This window comes from Microtus ochrogaster, chromosome 15 (genome assembly GCF_000317375.1).
Source record: "Microtus ochrogaster isolate Prairie Vole_2 chromosome 15, MicOch1.0, whole genome shotgun sequence".
Classification (NCBI taxonomy): Eukaryota; Metazoa; Chordata; class Mammalia; order Rodentia; family Cricetidae; genus Microtus; species Microtus ochrogaster.
The window spans coordinates 10,993,996-11,009,767 of NC_022017.1; the positions used below are offsets into that span (position 1 = coordinate 10,993,996).

Here is a 15,772-nt window from a genome sequence, read left to right on the forward strand (position 1 = left end):
CAAAGGTCCTGAGTTCGATTCCCAGCAACTACATGGTCGCTCACAACCATCTGTAATGAGAGCTGTTGTCTTTTTCTGGCCTGCAGAGATACATGCAGACAGAATGCTGTATACATAATAAATAAATAAATTAAAAAAAATAAAAAGAGGTTGAATTTTTAAAAAAGAAATCTTTAATAAATAAATAAAAGAAAAAGTGTAAAAAAAATAAAACTAACAGATGAAAAAGTGAAAAAAAAAAGAAGGAAGCCATCAAGAGAGCGTGTGAATATTTTTTCTAACCCCACCCCCGGCGCCAGACGGAAGTGTCTAGCACAGGCTGACACCATGCATTTCTCTTCAAAGTCCTGTGCTGCTGGAGGCTGTTCCTCCCACAGTAGTATGTACCCACTCCCCAGCAACCAGAATACCAGTGACAGCTGTGAGCTCCCAAATATGTTGACTATGCCACAAAGACTCAAAGCAATCCACCCCATTTTTGTTTTGTTTTGGTATCTGGTTTTTTGCTAAAAAGCACAGACTCTTTACTTAGCCCTACCAATACCCAATGGGGAACTTAAATCAGAAAAAGGGTTGACATCTCTGCCTTCATTTTACATCTGTCTCCTTTGCTTTAAACTTGGGGTTACATCTCACTTCTACATATTAATACATATATCAGCTGTATAGACTGACTATATAACCACCCCATGGTATGGTTAAGGGGAAGTTTTTGTTTTTGTTTTTTTTGAGACAGGGTTTCTTTGTGTAGCCCTGGCTGTCCTGGAACTAGTTCTGTAGACCAGGCTGGCCTCAAACTCACAGAGATTCGCCTACCTCTGCCTCCCAACTGCTGGGATTAAAGGTGTGTACCACTACCACCTGGCTATTCTCCCTTATGTTTGTCTTTTACTCAACAAAATCATGTGTAGATTCATTTCTACATGTGATAATATTTTGTTTGTGATCTAACAAAGCTTTCCTGAAGATCAGAGTGGAGCTAAGTCACTGGTTAACTATAGAAGTCGGGCAGCGATGGTGCACACCTTTAATCCCAGCACTCCAAGAAACAGAAGCAGGTGGATCTCTGTGAGTTCAAGGCCAGCCTAGGCTATACAAAATTGATCTAGTCTAAAAGAGAAACAGAGCCAGGTGGTGGTGGTGGCTCACATCTTTAATCCCAGTATTTGGGAGTGGCATGCCTTTAATCCCAGCACTAGGGAAGTGGAGACAGGAAGGGATATATGTGGGCAGAGAGAAGAATATAAGGTTGGAGGAGACAAGAGCTCGAAGCATTCAGTCTGAGGACTTGTAGAGACAGGATACTCCAGTCAGTCTGAGGATTTTGTGGAGGTAAGAACTAATGGCTGACAACTCTTTTCAGGTTGGGGGCTTGACAAAGGGTTCATAGGGCCATATTTTAAACTATTTTTCTTAAAAATATGTTTTGCCTGACGTGGTAGCTCATGCCTTTAGTCTCAGAACTTGAGAGGCAGATACGGGTGGATCTCTGTGATTTCAAAGCCAGTCTAGTCTACAAAGCCAGTTCCTGGCTGGGGATGAGGGCACAGGCCTTCACTCCCGACTCTTGTGAGGAAGGCAGAAGTAGACAGATCGCTGTGAATTATAAGCCAACCTTTAGTCTCCTTACGGAGTTAGAGTTATACAGTGAGACCCTGTCTGGAGAAAAGAAAATTTGAGGCAATATTTCAAATATCCTAGGTTGGATTTGAATTCATTAAGTAGCCAGTGATGACCTTGAACTTCTGCTCCTTCTTCAAGGAACCATCTGCAGATCATGGGATCCTGCTTCATGAGGTTATATTGGGGTGCACTTAGTTTGGACTCAATGAGACCAGTCGCTTCTTGATAAACTGCTGCTCTGCTTGCTCTGATGGGGAAACAGCATCTAGGAACACAGCTTCCTTCTTCTGGCGCAAGTTATAACATGAGGGGCTGATGAGACTGGCTAATGGGTACTGGTAATTCAAGAAGAATGGAGGATTAGTCACAGACAAGAAAACTCAGGACGCCCTTAAATCACTTGACTGGTATGTACAATGTGTGAAAGAAATCCGTTACCAGGTTTCTTCCAATTTAACAAAGTCCTAAACACAGAATATTTAACCTGTAAGAGCTTCTACCTGGACACAACCAACTTATACAGCCTTCAGCTTTGTTTTTAATTTTTTAAAGATTCATTTATTTATGCATATAAATGTATGACTTGCACCACGTGCATGCCTAGTGCCCAGGGAGGTCAGAAGAGGGTGTTGGATCCCCTAGAACTGGAGGTAAGGATGGTTGAGAGCCACCATGTGGGTTCTGGGGTTCAAACCCAGGTCTTCTGCAAGAGCAGCAAGTATTCTTCACCAGTGAGCCCCAAACCTCAGCTTTTTAAACTGTGGGTCATGTCTGATTTCACTGTAGTCCTGTTTCTACACACACACACATACACACACACACACACCATGTACACTTTGTATACATATATCATACCTTGACAACAAAGCTGCCTGAGATGCATCAGCTTAGATTTGAGTATATTATGAAGTGCAGTGTTTCACTTTGACTCAGAAACATTTTGTAAAGCATAATACTTAATTACAGAAGATAAGAATTTTAGTGTTTGGCTATCATCATCCCTCAGCATGGAAGCAAAAATTAGTCTGTCTTTGGTTTGGATTGTGTTAGAATGTTTAATTTTATTTTTTCCTTTTTCCATTATTCATGTTTGTTGTATATTGGGGATGTATGATCATAATTCAATATATAAATGTATGAAACTATACCAAAAAGAAAGAATAAATATTAGGGTCACCTCAGCTATTTGCAAGTTTGAGGCCACCACGGGCTACATGAAACCCTGTCTCAAAACACAAACAGATAATATCAAATGTTCTAGAAGGAAAATTAAGTTACTTTCTCTGTGTAGAAGGTGACATCATAAAAGAATTGTCTTCAGAGGCTGTCAGCTCATACATTTAAAAAGGGTAGGGGAAGCCGGGCGGTGGTGGCGTACGCCTTTAATCCCAGCACTCGGGAGGCAGAGGCAGGCGGATCTCTGTGAGTTCGAGACCAGCCTGGTCTACAGAGCTAGTTCCAGGACATTAGGCACTTAGATAGCATTGGGGTTTTATTTTATGTGCATTGGTGTTCTGTCTGCATGTATGTCTGTCTGAGAGTGTTAGAGCACCTGGAACTGGAGTCAGACAGTTGTGAGCTGCCATGTGAGTGCTGGGGACTGAACCCAGGTCCTCTGCAAGAGCAGCAAGTGCTCTTACCGCTGAGCCATCTTGCCAGCCCCAGTCAGCTTAAGTTTTTTACTGCATGTTGGATTTTACTTTGCTTAATTCTGAATCTACAACTCTCAACTCTCCCTAATCTCAGAGGGTCTGGTTAAAAAAAAAAAAATTCATCAGGATGTTCAAGGCTGCTGGTGTCTGGGCACGCAGTTTTGGTGAGATGCCCACCACTTCCTGGTAAGAGTGGCTTGCTGTGACTCAACTGTTTGTACAGCTCCTGCGGAACAGCAGCTTTCTGTCTGGGAGTCGGGAATCTGGGTGCTTGCCAGTAGAGCGTGCCTGTGCAGCTGTGCACTAAAACCCCAGCTGTGTCTCTGTGGACCTCCCTGGCAGAAAGCATCTCAACACACGATGCCCCAACTTGTTGGGGGAATGAAGTGTCGGCATGAGTCCATCCGAGAGGACGCTGGAAGCTCGCACCTAGATTCTTTAAGACTCCATGAACTTCTCCCCTTTGCTGGCTGGGATTTCAATCTAAGTGCCCTCAGCCAGGAGGAGTACAGTTATCTCCTGAGTTCTGAGACCTCCCAGCAAACTGCGTCCTTAACACAGCCCTCAAATTTGTGTAAGTGTTAGGACCCATGATGGTTAATTTTGATACTCAACTTGGTTAGATTAAAAAAAAAAACCAGACCGGGGCCTAGAGAGATGAGAGTTAAAAGTACTGGCTGCTCTTGCAGACGACCAGAGTTCAGTTTCCAGCATCCATGCTTGGTGGTCACAATTGTCCGTAACTCCAGCTCCAGGGGACCCAATATCCTCTTCTGGCCTTTGTGGGCACTCTCAAGACACCAGGGAATGCATATTCACACACACACACACACACACACACACACCACAGAGATAGAGAAATAAAAATATAAAAATCTTTTATAAATCAAAGTATAATCAGCAGAGGCACACTTTCAGTGGTGTTTCTGATGAGCATTTCCAGAGAGGATTACTGAAAAGGGAAGACTCACCCTGAAATGGGGTACCCCTTCCCATGGGCTGGGGCCCCAAACAGAAAGAGAAAAAAGGAAGAAGCCAGATGAGTACCGCAAATTGTGTTTCTCTGCTCTTTGGCCACCTGCTCCTGCCACATGAACTCCACGACGCCTTCCTGCCATGATAGACATCATCCTCAAACTGAGTCAAAGTAAAGCCTCCTCCCAAATCTGCTTTTTGTCAGGCATTAGATTATAGCAACAAGAAACTTGATAAGGTCCCTGAACCCTCGATCTATCCAGATGTGTGTTCTACAGCTAGAGTATGGGGTCAAAGCCAGAGGGAAGTAGGGGAGTGGTCTCAGACCCTGAACCTGATGAAGCCACGTTGAGGTCCTTGTTCCTAAGGGAAGGACACTCTTACTAGGAGACATGGTGAGGACTCTGGAAGCAGCAGCAGCCACCAGCCTCCTCTGGACTCCTTAGGCTGAACACCAGCATCATTCTGGCTGTTCCAAGTTGCTGAGGCTGGCACCACCCAGTGGGGAAGGCCTTTGGACTTGCTGAGGCAATTCAGTATAGTCATCTGTGTATGGACCAGCAGGACACAAGAAAAACAACCCCAACCCAACAGGGACAGCAGGTGCTAGGGCCACCCAGGTAGGAAGACCTGGGCTACTGGACAAGGGAGTGGCTTAGTCCAGCTACTGAGGATCAAGGCTGAAGATGGCTCAGCCAAGCTGCATCAGCAGGGACTGACTCCTATAACCGGTGCCCAGCCATCACGAAAGCACAACCATTGTGATGGGGGTGTTGGAACTGTTAGTATTAGGGTCCCTTAGACTATTTCTCCAGCCCGACATAGAAGATCCAGTTTACCTGCTGCCTTGTAGAAAAATGTTGACAGTCCTCTCATTGAGGTGTGGGATCCAAGTCCCCACACTGGTTTTGTGTGCCTTGGAAAGTTCATCTTTGGGACCCATCCATCCTCTCTTCACACTCCTATATATACTCAGCTCACTGTTTTAATTTTTAAGGTTGGGTAGTGACATGCATTTCTTTATGCACTAACGGGGGCTGTATGATGGGGAGCTGCAGGTGAAAAGGGTGAGCTCCTTGCTAATGATCATGACCATTCTGAAACAGATACCATGAGGCGAGGTGCCGGATGTGGGCGGGGGAGGCTCTCTCTTTCCTTCCTGTAGACACAGCATCCTTTCTATGGAGTGGACTGGCATTAGAGATTGGAACATACAGAGCGAGAAATGCAAGAATAACAAGACTGTTAGGTCAGAGATCCCTACCTGCTCTAGTTCCCAGAAATTGGACCATGCCCCCTACAGTCTCTCTAGGGACAGAGTTGATAAAAACCTGCTACAGCCCTGCAGCTCTCAAGCGTTCTTTCCCTCCCGTTCCCAAACATAAGACATGAGTTATTGCTAGACTTGGTTTTTACATTTTATTATCTGGGGGAGGGGCAGTGAATGTGCCTGCCACAATGTGGGCATGAGGTCATTAGATGACAGCCTCTGTAAGTAGTAGTTCTCTCTCCACCATATGGGTCCTGCTCATTTTTAGTTTATTTTATTTGAGACAAGTTTTTCTGTGTAGCCCTGGCTGTCCTAGAACCCACTCTGTAGACCAGGCTGGCCTCAAACTCACAAAAACTTGCCTGCTTCGCCTCCCAAGTGCTGGGACTAAAGGCTTTTGCCACCACACCTGGCTGGTGTGATGTTCTAACTCTAACCCTTGGGAACTGAATATTCTTTCCCTTCAGGCCCCTGTCACACTGCACTCGGAGATAAGTCATTGGATAAAGACACTCTCATCAAGTCTGACAACCTAAGTTCATTCTTCAGAATCCATATAAAGGTGAAAGAAAAACATTGATTCCACAAAGTTCTCTTCTCACCTCTACGTGCAAGCATGAACACGAATAACTAAAAATGTTTCTTTAATTGCCAGGTGTGGTGGAGCACTAAGCACACAGAGGCAGCAGGATCTCTGGGTTCTAAGCCAGTTGGGAGTACAACAAGACATCATCTTAAAACATACATACACACCACAAACAACCACCACAAAATTATTTACTCTGGGTGAGAAAAGATAACATACTTAGAATCCAGACTCATGAGCCCCTCACTAGGAACAGCGTCCCTTAATTATAAGCCCCTGGGACACATCAGGCAATACAAGAGGACGTGGTAGGAATATAATCTGCTCTACCTACCCCCATGGGTATGAAGCAGACAACAAAAACATTAACTCCAAGCTGGATTTTGTGGCAGGAACTATAATCACAGCACTAGGAAGGCTCTGGTCGGAGAACTTATCAGTTCAAGGCCAACCGAAATACATAAAAGCTCAAAAAAGCAACAATTATAACAACAAAACAAACTGAGATTCATATCAACATTCCAAAAAGCAACAACAAAATCTCAGGACTATTTGAGTTTCTTATTTTGAGAGTAAAAACACTCCAAAGAAAGTGAATACTAGACAATCCTATCTTAAAAAATAATTAGAACTCCAGAAGCTGAAGCTGCTATACAGCTGCACATTCAATTGCGGGCGTTTTGTGCTTGCAGTCATGAGGAGGAGAAAACTTGCTAGCCACGGTAAGGGAGGGAGGGAAAGTTATGGAATTAATCAAGCAAATGAAAAAAAAAACCTGAAAACTAAAAACGACTCCACAAAGAAAATAATGACGTGTATAACAAAAAATTATGCTTGGCCAGGAGGTCGTGGCTCACACCTTTAATCCCAGACTCGGAAGGCAGAGGCAGGCAGATCTCTGTAAATTTGAAGGCAGCCTGGTCTACAGAGTGAGTTTCAGGGCAGCCAGGAGAGAAATTTTGTCTCGAAAAAGCAAACAAACAAAAAACACAAACAACCACAAAAAAGTGCTTAAACTGACTACTAAGAAAAAAAAAAAAAAACTACACGGCTGAAAAGCCAAAAATGCAAAGGACCCAGGTTCAATTCCCAAAGTGGCTCACAACTGCCTGTAACTCCTGTTCTAGGGAACTTGGTGCCTTCTCCACGGGATGAGGCGCATAAATGGAGAACAGACATAAATCCAAGTAAAACATTCATACAATAAAAATAAAGATATGCAATTAAAAAAAGAAGGCCAAAAACTGTCTCCGCTGGGATGAGAGCCTCCAACAAACCAAAGATGTCCAAAGAGAAGCCCGTCTTCAGGGCCTTCCCCCTTCGCCGACCCCAGAAGAGCTGAAAAATCGGCTCGGCTCAGGCCTTCGGTTTCCAGGCCCAGAAAGATCTAACCGGACGTCTAGGAAGCCGACGCTGCCGCGATCCGTAGCTGTAACGAACCGGAAGGGGAGGAGTTCAACGGAAGTTGTTCACCGAGCCCGAAATAGGAACGGACCGCCGGAAGCCGCAGGTGCTAGAGGCCCGAGCCGCTAGCGTTGTGCTCTCGGAGGCGGAGGGAGGAGCGTACAACATGGCCGGGCTGGAACTGCTCTCCGATCAGGGTTACCGGATAGACGGTCGGCGCGCGGGGGAGCTGCGCAAGATCCAAGCGCGTATGGGTGTGTTTGCGCAGGCTGACGGCTCGGCTTACATCGAGCAGGGCAATACCAAGGCGTTGGCGGTAGTCTACGGACCTCACGAGGCGAGTAAGCGGCCGGGCGCAGGGCTCGGGGCTGCACGTCGCGGGAGTAGACCTAAACCTTACGGTTTAACTCCTCCCCGCAATGGGTGCTCATCATCTCCGAGGTGCCTCAGCCGGCCTGGAGAAGCTCCACTCACTCCCTCTTCTCTCAGCTCAATTACTATTCTGACGTCTTGGCGGGAAGAAAACTCCCAGGCCCCTTACCAACACTCTTCCTTGCTTTTCTGCATTTACTAATTACATCAACTTTACTGAGTCTTCGACGTTGCTTGTTTCTCTACTGGAACATAAACTCCCAAGACAGGGACTTTCGATGAAATTGTCTGCCTTTATTGCTGTCTCAGTTCTGTATCGGACTAGCAAAACACGCACATCGTACAGTTTGATTAGCATTTGAGAGTTCATTCTAGGCGGAAGCCAGAATGACCTTCAGGCATATAACACTTCGGGGCCGACGATTGCTAGGGAGGGGGGCAACAGATCAAATAAAGTTGACAGGTTACCAAAGGGATGAGGACCCAGGGGCACAGATTTTTTTTTTTTACATGTAATGGAGAACCTCTGGAAGGTAAGTAAAATGTTAGTTGGTAGGTGACACGGATCAGATGTTTGTAAATGCGGTGGCCATAATAGGAATAATTTGGGACGAAATGAAGCAACTGTCGAACAAAGAGTTGCCTGCCAAAAGCGATATATGGCTTAGACTGAAAATCGTCCCTCCAGCTAGGATGTGGAAACAAGAGTAGCAGCTGCTTTCTGAAGCACACGAGAGGAAGAGAAGCAGGAAGGTTGAGTCATTCAGAATGGATTGAGTGTGACCCAGGAGGTGGCCTGGCTCATGTGTTCTTTTCTCCTCCAGATCCGAGGCTCCCGGTCTCGAGCCTTGCCTGACCGGGCCCTAGTGAACTGTCAGTATAGTTCAGCAACCTTCAGCACAGGTGAGCGCAAGCGAAGGCCCCATGGGGACCGGAAGTCTTGTGAGATGGGGCTGCAATTACGCCAGACCTTCGAGGCAGCCATCCTCACACAGCTGCACCCACGCTCTCAGATTGACATCTATGTGCAGGTGAGTTACCTGCAGCCTCACCCCCCACCCCCCCGCACAAGGGGTGGGGCTCAGAGATATGAGGTGGGTTGAGATGTGGGTCTAAGGTCCTGATGCCCCTGCAGGTGTTGCAAGCAGATGGTGGAACCTATGCAGCATGCGTGAATGCAGCTACGCTAGCAGTGATGGATGCTGGGATACCCATGAGGGACTTTGTATGTGCCTGTTCAGCTGGCTTTGTTGATGGCACAGCCCTAGCGGACCTCAGCCACGTGGAGGAAGCAGCTGGAGGGCCCCAGCTAGCCCTGGCCCTGCTGCCAGCCTCGGGCCAGATTGCACTGCTTGAGATGGATTCGAGGCTACATGAAGACCACTTGGAACAAGTGCTGGAGGCTGCTGCCCAGGCAGCCCGAGACGTGCACACTCTGCTGGATCGTGTAGTCCGGCAGCATGTGCAGGAGGCCTCTATCTTACTGGGGGACTGAGTGCCAACAACCCCATCCAGAATAAAAGCCTGTTTCTCTGCTGAACGCACCTTACTGTACAGCCCTTCAGAACAGCTCAGAGCCCCGCAGAGCAGAGTGTGAACTGCTGTCCCTAAGTGGAGAGAGCATCTGTGCTAGGACGAGCAAGAGTGCCCAAGCCCTCACGCTAAGGGATGTGTATGTTCACACAGCCCATCTGGGACCTGAGCACCAGGCTGAGGTGGAACGTGACTGGCCGTGGTTGCCCATCATAGAGACGGAAGGCTAGACTAATGAAGCAGTTTTTGACATGTCGGTTTCAACCCCTTTGGTGGTCAAATATCAGATATCTACATTACAGATCATAAACCAGCAAAATTATGGTGATGAAGTAGCAACGAAATAATTTTATGGTTGAGGGTCATCATAACATGAGGAACTGTATTAAAGGGTTGAAGCATTAGGAAGGCTGAGAACCACTGGCCTGATGTCTCCTTTCCTCAGGAATCTCCTTGGGCCTTTTCTGCCACTTACCTTGGACTCTGAAAGGTTAACAAGCCCTTTCTGCCTCTTTGGCATCTGTCCTTAGCTGTGACCCTTACCTCTGCACCCTTCTAGATAAACTGCCTTCATTCACCCCTCCATCCACCATGCTGGTGCCTCGTGGTTGGAAAAAACGATGTGCTTTCCAGTTTGTAATCCACTCCCTTTCCTGTGGCCAGTGGTAGTACACCGTCTTTCCAGTGCCCTTATTTGACCTTGACCTTGATTCTGTATCCACCACTTAGGTGAGCCCACAGTCGTCCTCCCCCCGCCCTCCCCCCAGGTGGTTTCTCTGTAGTTTTGGAGCCTATCCTGGAACTCGCTCTGTAGACCAGGCTGGCCTCGAACTCACAGAGATCCGCCTGCCTCTGCTTCCCGAGTGCTGGGATTGAAGGCGTGTGCCACCATTGCCCAGCAAATCATAGGACTGGTTCGAAGCCTGACAGTTCACGTGGGGCCCTTGTCATAAAACACAGTTATCCACATTTGAGTTATCTTTCCGTCGCTCAAGTTCTCCACCCACCTGCGTTACACAGCGTCTTCTCAGACTCCTGAGATAGCACACTATTGCTGCTCTATCTTCAGCTCCGCCAGGGTCCTGCCCTTCCAGAGGCTGCTCACCAGCTGGTCCACAGCCCCAGGTTCCAGTTCCGCCCCGTGCCGTGACCACATCCTGTAGCTGTCCGGCCTTCTGCAGTTTGAGCATGCGCAAAGCGTGGTTCCCAGCGGTTTCTCCCACTACCCTGCGTAGTGGCGTGACGGATCCTGGGACCGGAAGTAGGGCTGCACAGGGCGCCGGGTCTGACGGGAACCGTGCGCGCTCGGAGGTCTCCGGTGGCGGCCTGAGCGGAGCCCCCGCCCCGCCATGGGTCTCCTGTCGGACCCGGTGCGCCGGCGCGCGCTCGCCCGCTTCGTCTTGCGCCTCAACACTCCGCTCTGGTGAGGGCGGGCCAGGGGGTGGGACTCGCGGGAACCTGAGCTGTTGAGGGTCCGCTCGCGGCTACTCCAGGGGCCAGCCGCTCTATGGAGGCATCACTCAGACCCTGAGCTCTGAACTCTGGTCCCGATCCATCCCTGCTACAGCGGCTCGGGATCTTAATGGCTCGGGCCATGCCGTCGACCCCCTGGGAAAGTGATGGGAGCCACGAGCGGGCGTCCCAGGTCGGGCTAATTCCGGCGCCCCTCTGTGCTCTCTCTCAGCGTGCTGAGCTACGTGGCTGGCATCGCCTGGTTTTTGGCGCTGGCTTTCCCGCCGCTAACCCAGCGCACTTACATGTCGGAGAATGCCATGGGCTCCACCATGGTAGAGGAGCAGTTTGTAGGTGGAGACCGCGCCCGGAACTTTGCCCGGGATTTCGCTGCCCACCGTAAGAAGTCGGGGTGAGTGCCTAGTAGAGGGCTGGGGACTTCAGGGGCAACCGAGACCAGGGATCTCTGCTCAGAGGCTATCTTTGTGTCTCCAGGTCTCTGCCAGTGGCCTGGCTGGAGCGATCGATGCGATCCGTAGGGCTGGAGGTCTACACTCAGAGCTTCTACCGCAAACTGCCCTTCCCGGATGAGACCCACGAGCGCTATGTATTGAGGGAAAGGGGTGTGCTCGGGAGAAAAGCACTATAGAAGGAAGGGTGGCTGGGTCGGGTGTCTTGTTGAAGTGCCCTGCAACCAAGAAACTCAGTGGGAGGGAGGGTCAGAAAACCTCTGGTGGTGAGCATTGTGGTGCCAGGAAAGGAGGCAGGCTTCAGCCTGTTCCGTGTAGGGTCTACTGAGCCATTCCCATCCACTCTTTATGCAGATGGTGTCAGGTACCAATGTGTATGGCATCCTGCGGGCCCCACGTGCTGCCAGTACCGAGTCCCTGGTACTTACTGTGCCCTGTGGTCCAGACTCCACAAATAGCCAGGCTGTGGGGCTGCTGTTGGCACTTGCTGCCCATTTCCGAGGTGAGACCCTGGGGCTCTCTGGTCAGGGAGGGTTTGACCAATGTCCCAGGCCCTGCTGACCCTGCCTTTGGACTCTAGGGCAGATCTACTGGGCCAAAGACATAATCTTCCTGGTAACAGAGCATGATCTTCTGGGCACTGAGGCTTGGCTTGAAGCCTACCATGACATTAATGTTACAGGTAAGGGTTGCTCTAGTCTGGCTCTGGTCGCTCTCTGTCAGCTATCCTCACTAGTGCCCCCTCTAGTGCTCATTGCTTGCTCCTACAGGCATACAGTCGTCTCCCCTGCAGGGAAGGGCTGGAGCCATTCAGGCTGCTGTGGCCCTGGAACTAAGCAGTGATGTGGTCACCAGCCTTGATGTGACTGTGGAGGGACTCAATGGTCAGCTGCCCAACCTTGACCTGCTCAACCTCTTCCAGACCTTCTGCCAGAAAGGGGGGCTGTTATGTACACTCCAGGGCAAGGTGGGACCACCTGCTTGGGAGCATGGGGCCTGTGGTAAGGGGTGACTCTGATCCTGTGCCCATGCCTCCAAAGCTGCAGCCCCAGGACTGGACATCACTCGAAGGACCATTGCAGGGTCTGCAGACCCTGCTACTCATGGTTCTGCGGCAGGCCTCTGGCCGGCCCCATGGCCCCCATGGCCTTTTCCTGAGGTACCGAGTAGAGGCCCTGACCCTGCGTGGCATCAATAGCTTCCGTCAATACAAGTATGATTTGGTGGCAGTGGGCAAGTAAGTCTCTGGACCCCTCTCCATGCTGAAGCAGAGTCTAGCTGGGGTGAGGATGGCTGATACTGACCTGGCTGTGCTCCGCAGGGCTCTGGAGGGCATGTTCCGCAAACTCAACCACCTCTTGGAGCGCCTGCACCAGTCGTTCTTCTTCTACCTGCTGCCAGCCCTCTCCCGCTTCGTCTCCATCGGCCTCTACATGCCTGCCGCTGGCTTCCTGCTCCTGGTCCTTGGACTCAAGATATCCTCTACCCTCGTTCTCTCTGCTCACTTGCGGCCAGCTTCCAGTCCCTCTAACTATGAGCTGGGGATAGTCCTTCATCTTGCTATGGGGGTGGGGAAGTGAGCCCGTGATCTCCCATCTAGCAAATCCCATCCAATGTCTTGTTGGGGTCCTTGACTTGGCCCATGCCCTGGAGCTGTGGATGCAGTTACATGAGGCAGGAGTGAACCCTGAGGAAGCTGGGAAGGCTCCTGGCCCTGGGTCTCCACCCTTGGCAGCACAGGTAATATTATACTCCATTGCTGTGACAGTTGGTTTCTGAAGTACCACATGGCCTCAGCTGGAGGGTTCCCACAAGTCCTTGGGGGGCTCCCCTATGCTTTTGGCTAACTCCAAGTTCCCATGTGCTCTGCAGGGCGTGGGCCTGGCCTCACTTATGGCACCCCTACTGATCTCTCAGGCCATGGGTCTGGCCCTCTATGTCCTACCTGTGCTGGGCCAACATGTAGCTGCTCAGCATTTTCCAGTGGCTGAAGCTGAAGCTGTCGTGTTGACGCTGCTAGCGATTTATGTGGCTGGCCTAGCCCTTCCACACAACACCCACCGGTGAGCAGCTGGGCTGGACAGAGGGAGGTGCCCCCCTCTGCCAGATACTTAGATGGCTTCCAGATTACCCTTGAACTTCTCACCTTGTAGAGTGGTCAGCTCACAGGTCCCAGACAGGGGCTGGATGGCACTAAAGCTGGTGGCCCTGATCTACCTAGCCCTGCAGCTGGGTTGCATCGCTCTCACCAATTTCTCCCTGGGCTTCCTGCTGGCCGCCACCATGGTCCCAGCTGCTGCACTCACCAAGCCCCATGGACCCCGGTATGTGTTGATCAACTTCTTCTCTACCAGAACCTTTACCCCTCATCAGAGCTAACCCTCATCCATTCAGTTCTTGGCTTTCACCATGATCGTACTTAAATGTTGTCCTTCCTCCCAGGCCACTCTATGCTGCCCTCCTGGTGGTGACAAGCCCAGCAGTCACACTCCTTGGTAGCCTGTTCCTGTGGCGAGAACTGCAGGAGGTACCGCTGTCTCTGGCAGAGGGCTGGCAACTCTTCCTGACAGCACTGGCCCAGGGCGTGTTGGAGCACTACACCTATGGCGCCCTCCTCTTCCCAATACTGGCCTTGGGTCTGTATCCCTGCTGGCTGCTTTTCTGGAATGTTCTCTTCTGGAAGTAAGATCTCTGGAGCAGAGATCCCCATGCCTCCGTTCTACCTCCTCCCTGGGAAATAAACAAGATCTGTTTCTGTTCTTTGGGACCCTGGCCCTCTATCTACTCAGAGACCCTAGCAGTTGGCTAGGCATTCCTCCTCAGCTCTCCGGAGGAGCCACCCCGGGTGCTCCTCTCCTGATAGCTGGAGTAGGAGCCTGGCCCCATCGGCATCTGGAGGAGAGCCTCAAGTACAGAGCCACCCCCACCTTCACACACAGTCCTGCAGGGTGGGTACCCGGGTACCAGTGCAGTGCTCCTCAGTGCTGTGCTAGAAATAATTTGTGGCAGCCAGGGTTTGAGGGTCTGACAGGACCTGAGGCACCCAGAGACCACGCAGCACCATCTTTGGTCTGTGTTAAGACGAGCTGGAGACTTGGGGTTTAGGCCATGTTTCTAGCCAAGGCTAGAATTTTAGTGTGGGCTATATATGGAGTAGGAGGAACATCAGACTCCACTTACACTAGCACAAGCCAAGGTGAGATGCCCACTAGAGGCAGAACTCGAAGTCTGGCTAGTACCCAGAAGCAATAGACTAAGGCCAGCACAGAAGGTGGCAGGTCAGGACAGAATCCTGAGAAGGAACTGTAGTACCTTTTGTGGAAGAAGGAAAGAATGATGTGATGTCATTGGTGATGTCCGGATGTGTCGGAAACTGTGGAGCCTTGCACAGCTGCTCTACCCAAGAAGGCTGGAGAATCCACTCAGACCCTTGTGGATGCCTCTCTGATGGGGCCTGGCTTCTCAATATTGGTTCCTTTTGGCCTTTGTGATTCTCAAATTCTTTTTCACTTGGAGCCAAAGCTCAGTAGGTAAAGTCAACTGCTGCCAGTCTGACAACCTGACTTTGATCCTAGGGACCCACATGGTGGAAAGAGAGGGCCAGCTCCCTCTGACCATTCGTGCACTGTGACATGCATATAGCTATATACACAAAAAAAATTTTTTTAATTTTAAAGTTTCGTTAGGGAGAAGATAATGGAGGGGAAACTGCAGTCAGGATGTAATGTATGTGAGAAGAATTTTTAAAAATTTCTTTGGACACCAATGATCTACCTGGGCAGGGGCCTATGGATTACACATAGAGGTAATGTGTGAGAACCCATTGTGGCAAGTAGCCTTGTAATTGAGTCCAGTTCCTTACCCTTAAGGCCCTTCTCCTACCCTGCTTGCTTCCTGTCTCTGCCCTCAGGAGTGCTACATCCTGGGTACATCGTAGGCCTTGCTCTATGTAGTTACCTAGGAAACCTTGTCTGTGTGCCTTTTGTCTTTGAACTGTCATCTGGTACAAAATTCCCCTCCCTGCATTTTGGCTGGTTTTGGCCTCAGCTGTCTTTAACAGAATGTTAGCAGTCAACTTAAAACACAAGTGGCCATATATTTATTTAGGGAACATACACAGGAAGAAAGCTAAACCATCATTTCACATGCGTTCTGAACATATCTAGAGTGTTTCTCATCTACATGAATATTGAACAGTAGAATAAACGTTTGTTTGGGAGGTATAAATTTGTCGTGATTTTCACTAATGTATACATTTTCCCCCAAAACGTGAATGTAGGCATGGTGACATGACTATAATAATCTTAACCCTCTTCTGTGCAAAAACAGTGACCATGAATTTTTTTTTTAAAGATTTTATTTATTACATATACAGTACAGTGTTCCGCCTCCATGTCAGAAGAGGGCACCATATCTCATTGTAGATGGTTGTGAG

General features: G+C 49.5%; 3 protein-coding genes across 3 annotated transcripts in view; 2 read left to right on the forward strand and 1 right to left on the reverse strand.

Moving 5' to 3' along the window:
- The window catches only part of Oplah (5-oxoprolinase, ATP-hydrolysing), a 28,757-nt gene extending 18,177 nt beyond the window's left edge, over positions 1 to 10,580 (reverse strand). Inside the window, exon 1 of the mRNA XM_013348752.2 lies at positions 10,423 to 10,580. The gene's annotated coding sequence lies outside the window, so the exon portion shown is untranslated. The remainder of the gene's footprint in view (positions 1 to 10,422) is intronic.
- Exosc4 (exosome component 4) lies at positions 7,242 to 9,997 on the forward strand. Its single transcript, XM_005354103.2, has 3 exons — positions 7,242 to 7,847; positions 8,707 to 8,913; positions 9,018 to 9,997. Exons 1-3 carry the CDS (start codon positions 7,677 to 7,679, stop codon positions 9,375 to 9,377), a joined length of 738 nt encoding a protein of 245 aa, XP_005354160.1. The 5' UTR covers positions 7,242 to 7,676; the 3' UTR covers positions 9,378 to 9,997.
- Positions 10,581 to 10,679: 99 nt separating the features above from the next.
- Gpaa1 (glycosylphosphatidylinositol anchor attachment 1) lies at positions 10,680 to 14,096 on the forward strand. Its single transcript, XM_005354104.2, has 12 exons — positions 10,680 to 10,838; positions 11,100 to 11,279; positions 11,363 to 11,474; positions 11,692 to 11,839; positions 11,918 to 12,019; positions 12,108 to 12,304; positions 12,378 to 12,574; positions 12,659 to 12,812; positions 12,982 to 13,077; positions 13,210 to 13,400; positions 13,491 to 13,661; positions 13,780 to 14,096. Exons 1-12 carry the CDS (start codon positions 10,765 to 10,767, stop codon positions 14,021 to 14,023), a joined length of 1,866 nt encoding a protein of 621 aa, XP_005354161.1. The 5' UTR covers positions 10,680 to 10,764; the 3' UTR covers positions 14,024 to 14,096.
- The last annotated feature ends 1,676 nt before the right edge of the window (positions 14,097 to 15,772 follow it).

What these genes read in the sequence shown, in the direction of transcription:
- Gpaa1 (XM_005354104.2), top strand. Translation starts at nt 10,765, where the DNA reads ATGGGTCTCCTGTCGGACCCGGTGCGCCGGCGCGCGCTCGCCCGCTTC. An exon ending in CGCCTCAACACTCCGCTCTG is followed by an intron (nt 10,839 to 11,099) that starts GTGAGGGCGGGC and finishes GCTCTCTCTCAG; the next exon opens with CGTGCTGAGCTACGTGGCTG. An exon ending in CCATGACATTAATGTTACAG is followed by an intron (nt 12,020 to 12,107) that starts GTAAGGGTTGCT and finishes TTGCTCCTACAG; the next exon opens with GCATACAGTCGTCTCCCCTG.
- Exosc4 (XM_005354103.2), top strand. Translation starts at nt 7,677, where the DNA reads ATGGCCGGGCTGGAACTGCTCTCCGATCAGGGTTACCGGATAGACGGT. An exon ending in TAGTCTACGGACCTCACGAG is followed by an intron (nt 7,848 to 8,706) that starts GCGAGTAAGCGG and finishes TTTCTCCTCCAG; the next exon opens with ATCCGAGGCTCCCGGTCTCG. An exon ending in AGATTGACATCTATGTGCAG is followed by an intron (nt 8,914 to 9,017) that starts GTGAGTTACCTG and finishes ATGCCCCTGCAG; the next exon opens with GTGTTGCAAGCAGATGGTGG.